Below are 13,731 nucleotides of genomic sequence, written 5' to 3'. Positions count from 1 at the left end.
GGGTTCAAGGCCTTTGCGAGCTTCCAGCCTAATGGGGTACTGAGGTACCCTTACCGGTTTTGCCCCATCTTTCAGTTCTATTTTAATCGGACTTAACGTTTTTTGCTCTTCCTGGTTTCTTAGAAGCGCACACCAGTGGAATTACCGCATCTAGTACAATGTTGGGGATATTTTCCTCAGGTTCTTCCTCAGTCCTGTCTGTCAGCAAGTAGATCTGGGCCTTCCAGGCAGCTTCAGGTGGGATGTGGAGAGCTGCACAGCATTCTCAGAGAAAGTTACCTGTGCATTTAATTTGCCTAGTCAGTCTCGTCCCAACAGAGGTAGGGGGCATTCTGGCACATATAGAAACTCATGAATTAATTTGGTGTCCCCAATTGTACATTCCATTGGCTGTAAGAATGGCCTTAATGTTCTTTTTCCAGTTGCCCCAACAAGAGGTATAGTTACTTTACTTAGGGCTCCTTTACAACTATTCACTACGGCATGAGTGGCCCCACTGACAATTAGAAAATCTATAGTTTCATTCCCCAGCTTAACTGCAACCAGGGGATCAGCTGGGGAAACGTCACTATTTTCCCCGGTCCCCTTCCGTCTGAATCTTCTAACATAATGAGGTTAGGCTCTCCCACCTGATCCTGCCTTCTTACCCTCCTTCGATTTGGGCGTTCATTCTTCCAGTGTCCTCCCTGTCTACAGATCGCACAGTGATTTGGCCCCAATGGGATTCGACTTGGTGAATCTCTTCCCCTTGTCGTTCCACCTCGTCCCCCTCCACCTCTGCCTCTCCTGCTGGCTCTCCCTCTAATATTATTCCCACGTATTGCTGCTGCTAACAGAGATGCTTGCAACTTTATTCTATTCTGCTTCTCTTTTCTTTCCCTCTCATCCCTATTGTTATACACTCTATATGCGATTTCTATCAGTTGAGAAACTGACATCCCTGCTGCTCCATCAACTTTTTGCTACTTTCTCCTTATAGCCTGGGCTGACTGTCCAATAAACAACATATTGAACATTCTCCGCTTTGCCTCATCATCTGCATTCAAACCAGTCCATTTTCTAGCTACTTCACATAACCTTCCATAAAAGGCTGATGGATTTTCCCCTGAGCCCTGCCTCACTTCACACAGTTTAGACCCATTCTTTGGTTTAGGCACTCCATATCGAACCCCATATAGTATCAATTGCTGATATTGCTTCCACTGAGCTCTTTCCCCCCCCACATTAGGATCCCACTCCGGCTCCCTTGTTGTAGGCAGAAAAGTCTCAGAGTCGCCCTGCCTACCGTTCCTTCTCTCCCCTTCTTCTCTGGCTTTTTCAGCAACCATTCTCTTTTCCTCTAGCGTGAAAAATGTATTTAACAAAGCTTGTACATCTCCCCAGTTGGGATTATGTGTTAGCATTACAGTTTCTAACGACTGGGGCATCTTGTCAGGGCTTTCTCTGTATGAGCCAACCGATTGCTTCCAATTCAACAGGTCAGAGGTAGTAAACGGAACATGCACAAAGACTGGCGGTCCCTCTGGTCCCGCTGCTTGTCTCAAGGGAGCTTGGAAAACTGGTTGGGCATGCCCTCTAGTCCGACTGGAAACAGGACTAAAATTTTCATTGCTCAATGGGGAGCTAGAATCACCTGGGCACTGCTCAATATCTCTGTATGGAGGCGGGGCTGTTGGGACCAGTAACTGTACATCCTCCTGTTCTTCTTCTCCCACAATTTTTCTATCACCCCCACATCGACCACTTTCCTTTTTCCCAGTAGCCGCATACATCACCGACTCAAGCTGTTAGCTCACATTCCTGACTAACATCAGCCTCTCTGTACAGAGTCATAAAAGCATCAGCAGAAGGCACTTCATCCCACTTTCCCGTCCGACGGCAAAATAGCATCAATTGTAATATAGTATTGTAGTTTACCGATCCATTCTCTGGCCAGACCTCACCATCACCCAATTTATAAGTTGGCCACCATTGATTACAGTATCTTTTCCTCCTTTCTTTTGTCATCGGGTCGCCTCCAAACTTTTCCCAGTTCTTCAGAATACACTCCAAAGGACTACAGGGAGGGGCACTCGTGGAGTGGTTTGATCCCATAATTTTACTTCTACCTGTACCTGTACCAATTTTTATACCTGGGTGCACTCCAAATATACAACAGATCCTCGGTCAGTGACTAATAGCGGGCTGAAACTTTGCCAGCTTTGCTAAGTTGCCTCTCTGATTGACTGTGCACATAATCCTTAGGCACAAACCGTTGACCAAGTCGGGGACTAAGGCTGGATCCAGCCGCACCTAGACTCCTCTGAGAAGCAGTCTGGACAGCCAGGGGCTTCATTCTGAACCTCGTGACTCAACGGGAGGGTCTCCTTGACACTTTTATCTGAGCCAGTCCTCCACGCAGTAAATAACCGAGGGAACCTAGCCATCGACCCTTGTTAAATCACTGTCTTGCTGATGACTGAACTTTGTTAAATCACTGCCTTACCTCTTTAAAGCATGTTGCTGCTTCTCTCTTAGGAGTGAAGTGCCTCACTCCTCACTCATCTCTTTGGAAGCATGCCAGCCAGAGGAGAAGCACTTACACGTGGGAATTCAATGTGAGCAGGCTCAAGGGAGAGGGAAAGACTAAACTTCACCACGCCTCAGCCAAGCAGAGATGCTGGGAAGGAAAGGCTGCAGGGCCTACTGCTTCCACAGGGGTCAGTCCCGCCCTGCCTCAGAGAGATATAGCGCAGCTGCCACTGCCCTCCTGTTCAGCAGAGCTAAGAGCACCTGCCAGCTCACGCAGGGCTCATGCCTTTGAAGCTCTCTGGGGCCTTTCCCCACATGTACCCACTGCAGTACGTCCCATCTGGCCCACCTTCTGCTACGGCATGCTGAACCTTGGCCCAGGAAGCAACTCCAAGGCACACACGACCCACTTTCACTGCTCATCTCCAGCCAAGTCTTCTCCAGGAGGTTGCCAGAGTCTTCACAGACTTGGAGGCCCTGCTTGAGGCACAGCAGGCTCTCCTCTTCATTACCCAGCGCTGGGAGAACGTAGGCTTTCAGGTGGTAGACTCTGGGGTAGAAGACGGGGCTTCTAGAGCACCGAGAGAAAACTTCTTCTGCAAGCTGCCGAGAAAACAAGGGAGATGCGCGTCAGGAGAAGTCATGGAGCCTGGCGATGGCTTGGCCCTCAGAAGGGCACCAATTCCCCCCCCTCCAAGAGAAAAACCAGCCACAAAGAGACAAGGAGTGCACAGCTAGCAAGGCTGAGATACCACACAATTCTCTCCTGAGCCCTGAGACCTCATATGGAGCAGGCATTTCAGCAAGGCTCCCTAGGCATGGCTGTGCTAGTCTCTTCTCCTCTCTTGCAGATCACTCCAATGAGTGGGCAATTTTCACATGCCCACAAAGACCGCCTTCCCCGACTGCCTTCTCTTCCACCTCTTGCTGACACCCCCTGGGACAGCACTCTTTTGCCACGTTCCCCTCTAACCCACTACACTCTGGCGCCACCCTGACTCCATCCCGTCGGGCCTCCTTCTGCCTCCACAGGTCAACCCACTGCTGTTTGTTAGCAACACAGCTTTCTCTAGAGTGCCCTCGCAGCATGCGCCTCCCCTTCCTCCTCCTCCCTCACCCTGAGAGCCCTGGCGCAGCTCTCACGGGCCCTCGCTGATGCGTGCTCAATCTCCTTTTTCAGCACCAGGCTATGGCACTCCAGGAGCCGGCTGCATGCTTGGGGGGCCAAAAGGGAGGCAGCAGTTCCCTTCAGCAGCCCCTTGGCCTTTCCAAAGGGCTTCTGGAAGTTGTCCCACTGCCCAGGCCTTGCAGACCTTCATCGTCCACGTGAAAAAAAAAAAAAAAAGCCCCCCCCCCACCCCCCACACACACACGCACACATATTTTGTAGAGAGGAGGAAGTAATCAAAAGGTCTCCGAGGCTATAGCCTCCAGCCCCAACCTGGCTTTCAGAGGAAATGTATCCTCCAGGAAAAGGAAGTTATCAGGGACGTGTTGCGGCGGGTGGGGTGTCAATTGCAGTGGGTCATAGCTCCTCTTGCTTAGCCTCACTCAGAGCATCGCCCTCATGCTGTCGTTCCCTCCCCGAGCCCTTGCACTTACTCAGCATTCGGCCTGCATCGAGACAGACCCTCGCCACTCCTCGCCTAAAGTTCAAGGGGAAAAGGAAACCTGTGGCCAAGGGCCACCAGAGTCATCCTTCCCTGGCCGGGCTCCACCACAGCACATCCAGGAGCTCCTTGCCACCTTGCTCACAGTGCGCACCCTCCCGCCTCCCCTGCCCCTTTCACCACAGCGCCCCACAGGCGGCTGCCTTGGTGGACATGGGACAGGAGCATGTGACAAGCCCACAGCTCACAACTTCCCTGCCACAGTCACTGCCTCGGCTCCTCCCCACTCACAGCAAGGCTCTAACTTACCAAAGAGCCAGGGACAAATACAGTCCAAGCAGCATGCTGCTCTGCGACTTGACAACGCAATTGGCTTCCTTCTGCTCAGCAAAGCTCCGGCACTCTTCAAAGGACTTATACTGCCACCCTGGAATACAAACGTCTCTCAGAGGAGCACTGCCTCCCTCCCCGGCCTTGACTTGCCTCAAGCGTTCGTAGCAGCAGAAAGCTCAAGCACAGCTGGGGAAGGTCTTGGCAGATAAACCACTCAGAGAGCCAGCAAACCTCACAGCAAGGAGGCAAGGGCTGGCATTCTACCCTAGCTCCTCAGGGCTACTCAGGCTCCACAGAAATGCCCTTGAAGGCAAGGGCAGACTACATCAGGAAGGGAAAAAAGAGGACTCTCAACTCCCCGGACAGCATTTTCCATTGCAAAACCAGCAGCTTTCTAGCCCTGGACAGAGCCACGCTGCCAGTGATCAGCAACAGCAGTGACTCCGTAGCACAGGCTCTCAGGTGCCTCCTGCATCTCCTGCACATCCCAGCACTGCTAGGCCTGCTTCTGCGGGAGCCAGAGCAGAGTGACTCTGAGAAGAGCTTTCAGAACGGGCCGTCTCCAAACACACAATTGTTGCCCTGTTTCCAAAGGGTAGAAGACGCTCTAGGAGTCTGCTATTGCTGGCTTGCTTCTGCCTGCACTCTGCCTGCTTCAAACACAGACAAAGCCTCCACTTCTGGTCGACAAGTGGCTGTCTTGCCTGACCAGGAAACAGGCGGGAATCTTTGCAAGCCTCCTGGCTCTCTGGGACTCCGTCACTGAGGACTTCCCAGCGGCAAGCAAGAGGAGAAGAAGCACGCCTGCCCAATGATCCCGTGCTCTCCAGCCACCTGCTTCTCTAGCCTGCACAGCACTGCCTCACATTCAAGGTACCTACAGAGGAACACAGTGAGCCTCCCTGGAGCGTCTCCACGGGGAGGGAGCCCAGCCAGCACCTCCAGACACTTCCCGCTCCCCTGCTCAGCCTCCCTCTCTCCTGCTCTTGCCCTTCTTTGCTCTTTGTCCCAACTCCACCCAAGTTTCTCCATCGGACCTTTTTTCAACCAATAATCTTTTGGCAACAAGACTCGGGCAAAAGGCTTCAATGACCCCAGCCCAAACGGCAAGTCCCGCAGCAAAACACAGGCGTCCGTCCCATGCAGCCAGGGCTTGCCCACTGGCCCAGGCGCAGAGCTGGTCTCCTTTCCAGCAATGTCTTTTTCAGTGAAAACAGGCACAACAGCATGCACGCATCCCCAGTGCCCTCCACACTGGTCCCAGAGAGCAGGTTTGCGGCAGAAACTGCTCCTCTTGACAGCTTCACCTAGGTGAGTGTGCTCACCCAGGTGCAGGCACTCAGGCCAAGGGCCATGCAAAGGTCCACGCCCATGCAACTAAGCCTGGCTACCACCCAAAACACAACGACCCCCAGACAGTAGGGCATTGTCTGGGGGAAGCATTAGGTGGCAAGGGCCAAAACCAAGCCAGCAACTCTTCAACCACTTTCCAAGCAGAGACTCACACTCCCAAACAGCCAGCAACCGTCCTTAGCATTAAGTTTAACAGCCTAGCTAAGCCAGCCAGCATCCAGCAAGAAAGAGAAAAACCCTCTTCTCCGGGGCCGGCCAATGACACAAGAAGGATCTCAGGGGGCCCCCCTGACACTGCGCAACCAGCAGTCTCTCCAGCACCATGACTACCTCATCTGGAGAAAGAGTGCCGGGAAGAGCCTCTGGAGAGCCACAGAGTCCAAGGCCGGCTTCTCCAGCCCCATGCAGAGCCTCTGGCCACGATAGCCTGGACAGAAAACAAGCAGATTCGCGCAGGCTCTCTCTGCAGAGATGCCCTCTCGCAGGCACTGGGGGCACTGCCCACCTACATCAACAGGCAGGGGCAGATTTCCCAGGTGGAGGTGCCGGTGGCACAGGGCCTGGGCAATGATGGCAGTCTTCAATACCCCTCCTCCAAAGAGCTGGACGTCAGCACTGAGCTGCATGGTCGCCCGCCCGTAGTGCAGCCACTCTTCCTGGCAGCAGCCCAGGTTTTGGCAGCACAGCGCATATTCCAGCTAGGACAAGAGGATCTAAAAGGGTCCAGACAGGACAGTGCCCAAGACTGAACCTCTCCAGTGTGATTCTCTGGCCTCAAGGGGACAGGCCAGAAACCCAACCGCCAGCTTCTCTCTTCTCTTGTACTCTCAGGGATCTCACCCGTACGACAAACTCTTCTTGCTACTGCCACTGCTGACTGCAGCCATGTCAGCACAGGGGCGCCAGTGTGTCGCACACAAGCAGCGTCAAGAGCCACAAGCAAACTACCGCATACAGAAATTGGGGCTGGCTTAAAACCAGAACCAGCTCCACGCTCACAAGTCTGAAACCAATCCACAAGCTATGTCACAAGCGGGTCTGCTGCTGCAGAGAGAAGGCTCTCACGTGACTCGCATCCTCGGACTCCTCGGCCGTGTTTACCTTCATGAGCGCTGCCAGGCCGGAGAGCCTCCAGCCGCTGGAAGAGCTCTCCAGGATGAAGAGCTGCTGCAGTAAGGACAGGCGGGAGAAGCAAGAAGTACCACCCAGGAAACAGGAGTGCTAAAGAGCCTTTCCTGGCACTATGGCCCACGGAGGTCAAGCAAAACTGGGCACTGCCAGCAACCCAGCTTGCACTTGCTTATGACCTCTGAGCTTCCTCTTCCTCACATCTCTCCTCCACCTACTCCTCCAGGCCCACCTCCTGCTGCTCTTGCCCACACTCTCCCTTCCCCTCTCCAGCCTCTCCTCCCTGCTAACCTCTCTCTGCTCGCCTAGCCTTCTTGCCGGCATCTCATCACAAACGGGTCACTCAAAGCACTGCTCCCAAGCTCAAGCACCTGCCCTGCCCTCCAGCAAAACAAAGGCTCTCAGCAGCACCACCAAGAGCAGCTGCAGCCCTCACGATACAAGCCTGCTTTTTTACCCACAGGCATGCTTCCCTCGAAAAATTGTGCACGTGCCACTCTCAGGCTCTGTCGTTCCCGTTCTACCCAAACCTCGCTGCTTCGTGCCTCGATCTTGCTAAGACCTATGCATCAGCTGAAGGCTGGGCTTAAGTCTCAGCAGGCTGGGGCCTAGATGCCCGCGACCAGGTATGAATTGCCTCTTCCTTCCCTCCGCATCCCGTTCTGCTTCTTACCCTGCCTCCTGAGGAAGGGAGGAGTCTTTGTTCTTCTCGCAACCCCCCCGAAGGCATCCAATCCCACCCACCAGGACAGCCCGCAAAGCCCCCCGCTCACCTTACCTCCCCTTTGAGGCTCAGGAAGGTGGCTTCTTCAAAGTACCCAAGCACATTGCCTTTCTTAGCCCCTGAGTTCCTCAGCACCTCTGCTTTGTTCAGGTTCAGGAAGGCCTTTGAACAAGCACACAAAGAGCAGCTGAGTGTCGCTGCCAAGCCTGCCCCCAGCCCCATCGTTCCCTGTTGCCTCCTGCATCTCTCTGAGGAGGCCCTGCACCTGCCCCGGCGATCTCCAGACTAACACAGTCACGCTGCCTCTCCCACCACGGGCACAAGGGCTCCTTCGCACCACCTCCCTGCAGGTGCGCCTGGTGCAAAGGGCCTGCTTCACTGCCCTGTGTCTCTTGCCACAGGAGAGGCAAACAGGAGGCAAACTCTGCTTCTCAACCCCGAGCCATTCATCCCCGAGTCCCCACAAAGGCACACCCCCAGGCATGCCCTATTGCAGTGGGCCAATGGGCCTGCCCAGGACAAGGCAATTCAGAGGACTCCACGGGCAGGGGCCTCCGGTCAGCAGGGCAACTCACCAGGTACTTGCTGGAGACGTGCAAGTAGGCAGCCGCACGCTCCAGCAGATAGGAAAAGGCTCTGGCATCATTGCCCGTTGCCAGGTGGTGGTGAGCCAGGGCTACAAGCACCAGTTCCACAGCGGCCTTGCAGTTGCACAAACACACACTGTGCATCCCTTCGGTCTTGCTGGGCACCTTACGCATCCATTCGCTCTTAGCCAGAAAACACTCTGCCGCTCTAGTCACAGACAAGATCCTGGAGAAAAAGGACATCAAAGAACGCACCAGCATCACCAGCGTTGGTCATTCAGACAACACTAGTGGCACGTCCAAGCACAGCACGAGGCCACATGCACGCAGGCATCACGCGGGGGCACTGTCTTTCACTGCCTTCCCAGGCATGGTGAGCGAGCTCGGCCAGTTATTCCTTCTGCCCCACACAACAGTGACCTGCACCCAGCGTTTCCCCGTGGTGTTCCAGGCTACAATTGACACCATTGACTCCTGAGTGGGCTGGGGCCACCCATCCGCACGCTCTCTTCTCCCTGGGCTCCTTCCTCCCTTATCTCTTGCCTTCTCTCCTCGCTCCAGACCTTTGGCTCTCCCCTAACAGCAAGCAAAGCCAGGACAGCTCACTCACACCGTTGCTTTTTGACAAGCTTTGTTTCCTGCCATTGCAGTGATGTCGCCCAGTAGACTGGGCAGCGTGACGAGCCCCGGGGCCCCAGAGCACAGGGACAGCACGCTCAGGCACGGCACAACTGGGACGAGGAGCAACAGCTCCCCTTTCCAGCACCGGCAAGCTATTTGCTGGGCTACACCTGTAAGAAGGAAGCATGAGCACAGAGCCTGTTGGGGCCTTTGCTCACCCTGCTCGCGAGCAACACTGCTCTTTTAGGCAGGCAGAGACACAAGCTGGCATTGCTGCCACCTTCCACAAGGCCACCCTCCTCCCAGGGGCTGCTTTGCCCCTGCACACCTCACACCACTGCTCTCTAACAGCTAGCAAGCCAAGGCTGCTCCACCCTAAAGTGACCATCGTCACTGTGAGCCCGCTGGCTTCCTCAGCCATGCTCATCTCCACAGACATCTCAACCCAGCTCCCACCCAACACGCCCGCTCTTTCCTAAGCTGCAGCCCACAGGTGCAAACTCCACTTCTCTCCTCTGCACACCCTCAGCCCACTGCCTTCACAATTCATCATCAATACCTTCTCTCCTCACTCCAAACTCTCCTCCAAGAAGCTCTTCTCTTTCCTGCAACTCTTTCTCTTTCTCTTTCCTTCTCTGAACAGAAAGCATTCGGTTAAACACCTCCCTGCCGCACACCGGGGCAGAGCTGCTTCCTGCCATTCTGCAGCAGGAAGAGGACACGAGAGCCACAGGGGCTGACGGCAGCTCCCTTCCCGGCCCCTTCCCCTGAGATCTGCCTTCACTGTACAGCTGCTGTCGTGTCCAATCCCCTTCCAGACAGTCACACAGGTCGCTCTCCCCCCACCAGCAGAGCTGGGCCCAGCAGCAGCAGCTCCCAGGCAGGAGCCTTTCCCAGCAGAGGCTCCCCTGCAGGACAGCTCCTCCAGGGCTGGCCCAGCCCCGCCGTCCCCTACACGCTCACCACACATGGAAACTGCAGAGCTCTTCCAGGAAGCCAATCCCTTGTGGGCCCCAGGGAACAGGACTGGAGTCAAGAAACCTGACTTTTGCACCACCAGCAGTACCCTGGCCACAAGGCTGCCCACAAGTTTCTGGTCACGGTTACCACACCCTGGAAGGCTCCCGAAAAACCCCAGGAAAGCCATGCCCAACCCCAAAGTGCATGTAACAGTGGTCAATTCCATGCCAACAGTGAGTGCATGTGCTTTGCACACGAGTGAGTACTGCAGTGAGTGCATTACTGCTGGCCCCGGCCTGCGCTCTGCTGCAGTTGTGCAGCACCTCTGTCTGTGCCACATCTTCTGCCTCTGCGAGCCTGACCTGGAGCAGCACCTGCCCGCTGGGCTTCCTGGCCTGCCTTCACACCTGCCTCGTCACTACACGCTTGCTGGCTGAGCCCTGCACTCTGTCTGACCTGACCACCCTCTCGGGGCCCTGATCTGCACCCAGCCGTACCACTCTGCATCCTGGCTCCTGTGCAGAGCAGCCGGCTCCTCATGCTGCCAGACAAGAAGACCACCCCCTGCTCCCAGAGAGGTTGTCTACACTGGCCGGGGGAACCACACAGGCATGGCACGCACAGGCCCTGGTCTTTCACAACTGCTACGTCAGGCCATAGCAATAAATGCGAGGGAAGGACCAAAGAGGGCAAAAGCACACCTGCCACAAGTCTCTGCACTCCAATGCACACAGCCTGGAAACAAGCTGGAGGAACTCAGGCTCTGCCTGTGGTCACGCAGCAGCAGCATCCTTGGCGAACGTGGGCTGGCGTGAGACCGCTCACCCAGCTGCAGTGCTGCAACAGATGGCTACAAACTCAGCAGCAAAGACAGCCAGGGAGGGCCTGCCTTTCCTCCTCCGGAAAACTCCTGCTGCTCCTGAAAAGCTGCTCCTGACAACAACTGGTGTTTTAACAGCTCCAAGGGTTTCCTGCAGAACAGGCAGCATCCGACAGGGGAGGTTCCTGAAGAGGCTGAGCAGTCATGAAGGGAAGGAAAGTCTTGTGCTGCCCAGAACCATTCCCAAGAAGCTGGTGGGAAGGGGAAGTCAGAAGAAAGAGTGGTGGGAAAACGCCCTGCAGGAAGGAGAGCCACCTCCCGGGTGGCCTGGGCGTGCAGCCAGCAGGTCGAGGGCAGTGGGGCTGCCCCTCTGCTGGGCACTGAGGAGACCGTGCCAGCAGGGCTTGGTCCCAGCAGGGGCTCCCCAGCGCTCCAGCACACGCAGGGACACCCGGGAGCGACTCTGGCAGAGGGGGCCCAGGCCGCGAAGGGGCTGGAGCACACAGCCCCCGCGGGGAGGCCAAGACCACCTCCCTGGCGCAAGAGCAGCTCTTCCCACAAGTAAGCTCGAGGGCCCATGCAAAGGAGGCCAAGGAGAGCAGCCTGCAGCCCCATGGTCCCCTGCCCACGGGGGCACCCTCCAGCCCCCACCATCCCCCTGCGGGGCACAGCCAGGTAGGGCCCCCGCAACTGGGGAGCGGGTCAGGTGTGCCATCACCACGGCCTCCCCGTGTCAACAGTGACCTCAGCGCCACTGTTCCAGAGCTGTTAAGAGGCCGGTGGTGGGACACGACCCGGGATCGCGCTCTCCACTCCTGCCTGCCATGAGCCAGCCGGAGCGACTGTGGGCCAGGAGGAAGGCGGCGCTGCGCATCAAGAGGAAGGTGGGTGCCACCGTCTGGGACCGCCGCGCCGCCCTCCTCCAGAGTGCCCCAGCCGCCTCGGAGCCCATGGAGGAGGAGGAGGAGCCCATGGAGGTGGACCCCGCAGAGGGGCAGCTCGCCCTGTACCTCGTGGACCTGCCCCAGGGGCCAAAGAGGAGGAGGAGGTGCTAGCCCGGCAGGAGGCCCCCCGCTGACCACCAGCTGCGGCACAGCCCCCCCAGCAACACCAGGCTGCTGCCAGCACCCAGCCACGGGGAGCTGAGCCCACCAGCCGGGGCACGCCGAGGATCACCGGGCCGCCCGTCGCCTCCTGGACCACCCTGGGCTGCCGCGCACCAACATCTGCCCGGCAGAGACAGGGCCCACCGCGGGGACACATCCCTCCCACGACTCCCCTCCACCTCCACTGCGGGACGGAGACAGCGCCCGGGAACAGCTCCCACCACCCTGCCACACCTCTGTTTAGGCTACAGGTTAGGTTATAGGATAGATTTTTTTAGGAGTAGGAGTATTATAGCATTTAGCATTAGGGTTACTCTAGGAGCATTAGGGTTCTTAGTGTAGGGTTGGTTAGCCTATTTTTAGTGTGTAGTTGTTGACAATTAGTTACAGTTAGGTAGAGGATTCTTAGCTCACAGTGAATATTCTATGTGTAGGGCACAGTTTATTATCATTATTATCATTAGGTAGAGTTATTACTTCTGTTCCTAGTAGCATTACAGTTATTAGTTATAGGCATTATTCTTAGTTATAGCTTTACTTATTCTTCTTCCTCCTTGTACGGTAGTTCACGGTATAGGGTAGCATTAGGCTAGGTAGCTTCGCGTTGGTTACAGTAGTCTTAGTGTGTAGTTAGTCACAGTTCCAGTAGTCTTAGGGCAGTTACAGGAGTCTTAGTTCACAGTTAGTTCGGTCCTCCTCAGGGTAGAGGTAGTGTCTTTGGAGCCACAGCGAGAGAGGAACGCACAAGAAGGGAGGGACTAACCTGGGCCAGACCTTCACAAAGGCCACGCTCCCAAAAGGTCCTGCACCACCGAGGCAGCAGCACTGCCACCAAGCACCATCATGCGCACACATGCACGGGGTCCCAGGGCAACTGGGCTCAGTCAGCTGGGCTACGAGGCAAGGCAAGAGTGTGTCTGTGCACAGCTGCTTGTCGGACTGGGCCCCCACAATCAGACTCTTTCCCACTACGGAAAAGCAGCAGGACTCTGGCATCTCTTGCACGACACGACATGACATGAGGGACTTTCACCAAACACGTGTCTTAATGCCAGTGTCTCCAGGTGCAGGAGAACGCCCCATGCAAAGTGACTGCGGCCACGACCGTGTGGGGCATCTCTGCCTTCCTAAGAAACCTTGGCAGGAGCCTGGACAAAGCACTAACAACAGCAACTTGACTTCATGTCTCTCCTCAATGCTTGCATCTCCTGAACCGCTCGCAGTGTCCCCTCACCGGTGGTTGATTTTCCATTTCCTGCATCTCTACAGCAATCCTGGAATCTTTCTGCAGTGCACACTCAGAGGGGTGCACCTGAGAACCTGTAAAGTGGACACCACAGAGAGATTTGGCATTGAAAAAAATTAAGGAGGCATTAAGGAAAGCGCTGGCTCTAGGGCTCCCTGATTATAAAAAACCTTCCCAGCTGTACATTCAGGAACAAGGGGTTGCCAGGGGAGTGCTGACTCCAATGCTACGTCCCCAACCCAAACCAGCCACATATTAGTTAGTACAAGTGGATGCCATCCTTTTGGGGACTCCTGGACGTATCCGTGCGGTGGCTGCTGCAGCAATCATTGTTGAGACATGTCCAACCATGCTTCTGGGACACCCTCTGACAGCACACGTCCCACACAAAGTGGAAATGTTATTGAAGAATTTTGTGTCTCACGTTCCAGCTCCACAGCGAGCACATAAATATGAACTACTTCTCTTAATGATGGACAATGTGACTATACAACATTGTAATACATTGAATCCAGCTACCCTGCTTCCCTTGCCCAGCGACGGAGAAAAACATTACCGTGAATGCACTAGGGTACTAAAGTATACTAACATACTAAAGTATGCTTTTGGAGTTTGCTATGCAGTAGGGGCACTATGGAAAGAGCGAGGGTTCTTAACCTCCGGCGGAAAGAACATCGCAAAGGGCCCACAAGTCCGCAAACTGCTGGATGCTATTCAAGATCCTAAACACAG

General features: G+C 55.5%; 1 protein-coding gene across 1 annotated transcript; it reads right to left on the bottom strand.

Moving 5' to 3' along the window:
* Positions 1–2,435: 2,435 nt before the first annotated feature.
* Positions 2,436–9,180, bottom strand: LOC138061789 (adenylate cyclase type 10-like). Its single transcript, XM_068915652.1, has 4 exons — positions 8,235–9,180; positions 7,714–7,821; positions 4,431–4,548; positions 2,436–3,114 (listed from the first exon to the last, which is right to left on the bottom strand). The coding sequence occupies exons 1-4, from the start codon at positions 8,505–8,507 to the stop codon at positions 3,083–3,085; spliced, it is 531 nt and encodes a 176-aa protein (XP_068771753.1). The 5' UTR covers positions 8,508–9,180; the 3' UTR covers positions 2,436–3,082.
* Positions 9,181–13,731: the final 4,551 nt, after the last annotated feature.

Source organism: Struthio camelus, chromosome 21 (assembly GCF_040807025.1).
Source record: "Struthio camelus isolate bStrCam1 chromosome 21, bStrCam1.hap1, whole genome shotgun sequence".
Classification (NCBI taxonomy): domain Eukaryota; kingdom Metazoa; phylum Chordata; class Aves; order Struthioniformes; family Struthionidae; genus Struthio; species Struthio camelus.
This window is presented reverse-complemented; position numbering and strand designations above follow the sequence as displayed.